The 6318-nt window shown below is 41.4% G+C and overlaps 1 protein-coding gene across 1 annotated transcript; it reads left to right on the top strand.

The window, feature by feature from the left end:
* The first annotated feature begins 897 nt into the window (after window positions 1-897).
* Window positions 898-6281, top strand: rtkn2 (rhotekin 2). Its single transcript, XM_068759137.1, has 12 exons — window positions 898-1032; window positions 1633-1835; window positions 2001-2059; window positions 2136-2189; window positions 2274-2391; window positions 2604-2804; window positions 3402-3496; window positions 4082-4188; window positions 4278-4409; window positions 4889-5057; window positions 5263-5370; window positions 5623-6281. Exons 1-12 carry the CDS (start codon window positions 898-900, stop codon window positions 6279-6281), a joined length of 2040 nt encoding a protein of 679 aa, XP_068615238.1.
* Window positions 6282-6318: the final 37 nt, after the last annotated feature.

Below are 6318 nucleotides of genomic sequence, written 5' to 3'. Positions count from 1 at the left end.
AAATAATATATTTTTTTTATTCCGTTTTTTCTTATTTACTTATAATGAAGACTTAAAACAATACTATTTTGTAAAATATGCATTCAATTCACTTCAGGTCAAAACAGGAAGGATGCACGGAAAGGAAACATCAAAAGGAACAATGAAACTAAGTGAGGATGCTTCAATAAAAAATAAAAATAGTGTAATACTTCGTTTCTGACGCGCATGAGTTTTATAATAATATATTTTCTGGGTTTAAGACAGTTCAACTACTATTCTGTATCGTTTAAAATTACATTAATGCTATTTTTTCTAGCTTACTGCAAGAAAATTGTATCAATCCACAAATATATAATAATAACGTTTGATATGCTATTAATAAAGTAAAAGCTTTTATGCAATTTAATGTCATGTCATATTTCAATGTATATTATATAATGTGCAATATATACTAAATTTATCATTTCTTTTGCTGTTATAGATTTATATTTTCTCAAAAAATTCAAATCGAGGATGGTGCACGCCCGTGATTTGTATTGTACAATGACGTCATTACGCTCTGTCTCCCACCGGAGTGGAGCGTTCGGTTTAAGTGTTTCCAAGTTCCGCCCAGCGAGGCGGGTGTTTATTTACGTTTGAAGTGCGACTAGTTCTTGTATTGGTCATCTTTAATCATTACAATACAATTAATTACAATGTAATGGGTTTTCCAACATGATAATAGAAGTGTTAATGTTTTGCATTACATCTTTCCCAAACCGTTCGACAGTCTGTAAGAAATATTTGATGATTATTACAACGCTAAACGTTTCCTTGATAGTTACTGCGGCATGTAGCGTGAAACAAATCAAACCGGCTTCTCCCTTTCCAGGCTTCGGAAGAAGAAGAAGGAGGCGCGAGCGAATGGAAAACAACATGGACGACCCGCGGGATGTTCGAATTTCCAAGCGAAACGGGAGCTCTGGGCCGGTCTTATCGGCCAGTTCCGCGATGGCGATGGAGATTAAACGCAAGAAAATTCCACAGAGTTCCTTATTTCTTCAAACAGAGGTACGGATAAAAAGGGAATAAGGCTACATTGAATGGTTGCCGTCATTGCGGTAATCATAATGACAGTTCCGATAAGAGGGTCTACAGATAGTAGAGGATATGGATATGAATTTGTTGTGCATACGACAGATTTATAAGAAGCTACGTAATTTTAGTTGCTAATAAGTATCATCATGTTTGTATCCCTGAAACAATTTAGCGATTTCTGACCCACTAACACTAAATTTCCACACCGAATTAAAATTGTATATCTTCAATTCAATAGAGTTTATAAACAAATAAAATCAGATCTCATCTGTCATTCATAAAGAGTTCTCAAAGCTATGCCATAAAGACAGCGACTTTTTATTTTGTGCTGCAAAATAAATCTTATTCAGAGTTCGAAAGATGTTTAAAATTCCAAATACAAAATTTTATAACATCACCTCTTACATGAGAAGACAAATGTTGGCCAAAAACAGCATTTAAGGGTAACTTTACATGATCTCAAAGCATTTTTCTAACAGATTAACACAATTCAAAACATCACCACAAGCTATGGTCTGCCTTGACATCTGATCATTTTAAACTTCCGCTTCTCTTTTTGCTTTGTTCAAGAAGAACTCCAACATACGAGAAAAGCTTGAGTTTGAGATGCAAATGCGTGAGGGCGCCTACAAGCTACTGCTCGCCTGCAGAAAGAAAGAGCAGGTTCTTAACGCCTCCAAGAACCTGCTGACCAGCAATACCAGGATAAAGTCTTACCTGTCGCAGCTACCGGGGGAGGAAGAGGAGGAGCAGAACGCGATGGGAGCAGGCAGCAAGTAAGGATTACTTATTCTTGGGTGCAGTAGATGTTTGTCTTTTTAAGTTTTGAAATTGCCCAAATGTGTAGTATTGTGCATCTTGGATTTCTAGAAAGAGGATTTTAAATCTGACACCCTTTTTGTTGTAGTTAAATTGATGATTTTTGATCAATACATCTTCAGACTTTCAGATCCACGTTCGGTTGGCCGTGTGCCGTGTGACGGGACAATTGCATTATCTGGTATGATTGCTCCTCCTCAGCTTGATCCACACATATATCTCAAACTGAAACAAACCTTTGTCCTGTGCTGACGTAGGGCTGCGCATTCCGTTGATGTGGAGCGATTCGGACCACTTTAACAACAAAGGGAGTCAGTCCTTGTGTTCCTGCTCTTCATGTCTGTTCAGCTTAGAGTGTGGATTCCTGCGCTAACACGTACTCCCTTGTTATTAAGGTTCTCGTCGAGTTGCGGTCTTTTGTCTCATGCAGATTGGCTCAGAGGTGTTTGATACACAGATGATGGTTGTGGACAGATCAGCCACTGACATCTGCTTTGAGGGGCTCTCTATATTGTAAGTTTTAATTCTTATCTTCATCATATTTGACTCTTTTGGCGCCGCTTTACGCTGGTGGAGAAACGTTGTGGTCTCATCACAATATGTTGAAAAATGCTCTTAAATGGAAAATATAAATGGCGTTTAGTCGTATTAAAACCTAGCTCGTAGTACACGTTTGTATTAAATTAATGCTAATAAGTCGACTTGAAATATTTGTCCTCTTTTAGTAAAGAAGCAGTTCCTCAATTCGAACTGAAGGTGGAGCTGTGGAGCTGCGCTGTCGAGGAAGAGACCACAATGGCGAACACGCCAAAGAAATTGGCCAAGAAGTTCTGCAATTCCTTTGGAAAAAGCGCTGTAAAGAAGCTCTGCCCTCTGCTGGACTCTCCTGACCCTGACACCTTCCTGCGACACAATCCCCTGCCCCTGTATGTGTTCTGTAAAACCCTTTACAGCCTCTCGGCTCTCCATTTCGTTGTTTTGTTTTTTCCGAGAGGGGAACAAATGGTGTAACTGTAGGCTCAGGCAGGGGGCCAGTAAACAAATCACACAGTAAATATAGCAAAATGAGGGTTGGACCATGATTTGGTGTTCTGAATACTGATTTGTTTAGCCATCAGACAGTCATAGATTATTATTATTTTTGCACCACTTGAACTGTATTGTGGGGGAAAGGTTAACTCATTTAATACGCCTGCATTTATTATTATTATTTGTGTGTGCATTTGATGTTTCAGCCATTTACTGAAACTCATATGATCTGATACGGATGTATCCACTGGGCAGTGGAAACAAACAATGGCAACATTATGCCCTTGAATGATGGCAAAATGTACAACAAGCAAAAGGTTACACACATTTTGGGTTAAAGGTTTAGTGTCTTTTGTATATTAATGCATTAAATAATTCACTATTCTTTAGTGTTTAGTTTAGTGGTTTTATCGTCAAATCTGGGAAGCCAAGGAACAAAAATGGATCAATGCAATACACTTCAAAGAACTTGTGTTTGCGTCTGCCTGTTCCAGTGGAGCCAAGTACAGCTTGTTGGCCTACACTACACTGCGTCTGCCTGAGGCTGAAGGCAACTTTCAGTCTCACTCCCTCATCGTCCTCCAAGACGGTAAGAAGGAAAAGCATGCAAGATGTGTAACATCTGTCTGTCTCATTTGATCCAATCGTGTGTGAGTGATCAATAGGAGAAGATGCGTGGATGTAGTGAGGAAGGACGACGCGAAGGACAGGGTGAAGTGGAGAACATTCATTTGGTGTGGCGACCCCAGACGGGGTACACTAGTAGAAAGTACACTAGTAGTAGTAGTCTGGTTGTATATCCACTACGCGATGACAATAAAGGCTTTCTATTCCATTTCTATTCTAGTATGTGCGTGATGAAATATTTATTAAAATAAATTGTTTTAATGAGCTCAAACATAATTTTTAAAGTCAACATGGATCATCCTTTGTTTAAGTAATTATGCAGATGAAAAGGTGAACGTTCCGTCAGGTTGAAATTCAGGGCCAAACCGGTTCCAGCAGAATGCTTGAGTGTGATGTGAACGCGATGCTTTTATAACTGAATTTTGTTTCATATCGTGTTTTTCTTTTCTTTTTTCTTACATTGAAAGCATTCATAATACTTTTACCTAAAGCACATACTATACATTCCTCTTTTTCGGGTGGTATCGCTCTTACTTTGTCCCGACAGCGGAGTGGTCATCCTGGCTCCCACTTTACGGCAACCTCTGCTGCAGGTTGGTGGCCCAGCCTGCCTGCATGACGCAGAGCATGATGACTGGCTACCTGAACCAAAAGGTGACCTTAGACCTTAGACTGCTGCTATCGTCGGCCTTCAGCGCTGGTTCCTGTGCTCAAGTTGATGCTTTATTTGTGTCTTTCTTCAGCAATGTGTCGAGGGGATACTCCGCTGCTGCAGCCTTTACTGTGTGCTGAGTGCCGGCTTTTTATCCTGTTACTTCACCAAAGAAGAAATCGATGCTAAAGTGCAGCCGACTCTCTGCATGCCCATCGACAAGGTTGGACAGAATTTAATTTAGAAGTGTAGTAGATCCCACACTCTCATCAGTTGTTCTGTTGCGCAAGCTGATTGCAAGATTTTGATAATTTAACACAGAGAAACATAATAAAATATTTGTATTGTGTATATATATAAATGCTGCACTAGAAGAAATAAGCCCAATTTGGTTTGTATTTCATGAATAAATGTAGATAATTGAACGTAAAGTAAAAATTTTAAGCCATCCTCCTCACTGTTATTACTACATTTAACATTATTGTTACATTCTACGGTCTGTTTTTTCTAACATCTGCAGAATGACTGTAACATTTTGCACCGCTCTCTCTGAGATCCCCGGTGCATCTTTGGTATATTATTGAATTTCATGCCATGTGATAGATGTTGTTTGTCGTGCTGCATCTCACATAGTGCTCTTGGTTGTTTACCTTTAAGCTCCCTTTTAGCTTGTGATGGGTTTGTTTTTTGCCGTTTCTGCAGGACTCCCGGATCCGTGTGATAGAGAAAGATTCAGCAGGCCAAAAACTCAGGAGTCTGTCAATCATCAACCCGTCACCAGAGGGATCCCGTACCGTTGTTTTCAGCACAGAAAGCAAAGACGAGCTGGAGAACTGGCTGGATGCCCTCCACCAGCACCTCTATGATCAGAGTCAGTGTGTTTCTGTAGGATGAGCACGTATAGAAACCTGTGTGTGAAGAGCAGGAGCATGTTTCTTCAGGAGGACGTCGCATATGCACATCAAACCGAGACATGCCGAGTGGCTTCACACGTATTTAGCTGAACGCTTCTTGTAACAAACACAATAGCTCACCTATTATTTGTGCAAATTATGCCTATCCTTGTTTATAACCAGGCCAGTGGCTGCACTCTTGCAAGCAGCTCATGAAGATGGATGTTGCGTCACCACGGAAACCATCACTTTTCATCGCCAAGCAGGCTGATTGTGTCTACAATGACCTCAGTGAGTACAGCAATTGGAACAAGTGGCTGAAATGAGTTAAGCAGGGTGATCATTCACTGACTGTTTAATATTGACAGGCTAACATGGTTTGGATTTGTTTATACTGTATTGATGTTTTGATAATAAGTAGCAAGAGCACCAGATCAATGCATAACAACCCAATGAAATCAATATATTCTATTAACCCTATCAATTTAACGCTTGGCTAATCTATTTGACTTTTGTTTTTCCATTTCTGTGCTTGACATTCAGGTATAAATTCTCCTGGCAAGCTTGAGAGCATCACAGACATGATCCACAACAAGATAGAGGAGACCGATGGCCGCTTCCTTATTGGTCACGAAGCGGAGAAAGAAGCGGCCAACTGGTCCACCCTGTTTGAGGGGTCTCATTCGCTGGTCGTGCAAAAGAGTATTCTGTCCCAGAGCAAAACCTCTACCCCTTGTTCAAGCCCCAACCCAGATACAAGTTCTCCATCCGTCGGCAGCAAGAAGCGCCGTGCTCCGCCCCCTCCCTCTGACAGAGAGCCTTATGCTCCTCCCACTTGTCCTTCCAGACCCCCCCTACCTGCTTCTGTTCATCCTCCCGCCCCATACCAGGAGAAGGAGAACTCCAGCACTTCCACTTCACGGCCAGCCTCAAGGTCCAAGACTGGCAGACCTTCTCTGGATGCCAAGTTTTCTGCCATCATACAGCAGCTCCAGCGGAGCAACGCCGGAGGAGCTTCCACGCGGAAAAACGCTCCTCTGGGTGTCCTCGACGTACAACCGCAAAGTCAGCCTCATCACCACGGCAACGGGGAATCAACCACGGGTGAACAAGGCTTCCTCAGACCGAGTTATGGCTCTTGTCCTGTTCCTGCTCCAAGGAACAAACTGAGGAAGTCTTTCAGAGAGAGGATGAACTTTTAAGGCTTTGTGAAGCACATTCACATTTGCCCAACTATAA

Source organism: Brachionichthys hirsutus, unplaced genomic scaffold, assembly GCF_040956055.1.
Source record: "Brachionichthys hirsutus isolate HB-005 unplaced genomic scaffold, CSIRO-AGI_Bhir_v1 contig_818, whole genome shotgun sequence".
NCBI lineage: Eukaryota > Metazoa > Chordata > Actinopteri > Lophiiformes > Brachionichthyidae > Brachionichthys > Brachionichthys hirsutus.
This window is presented reverse-complemented; position numbering and strand designations above follow the sequence as displayed.

Excerpts from the sequence above, each read along its gene's own strand:
- rtkn2 (XM_068759137.1), top strand. The coding sequence starts at position 898 with ATGGACGACCCGCGGGATGTTCGAATTTCCAAGCGAAACGGGAGCTCT. Across the intron at positions 2,190-2,273 it reads CCACTTTAACAACAAAGGGA|GTTCTCGTCGAGTTGCGGTC; the intron begins GTCAGTCCTTGT and ends CTTGTTATTAAG. Across the intron at positions 5,371-5,622 it reads TTGTGTCTACAATGACCTCA|GTATAAATTCTCCTGGCAAG; the intron begins GTGAGTACAGCA and ends CTTGACATTCAG.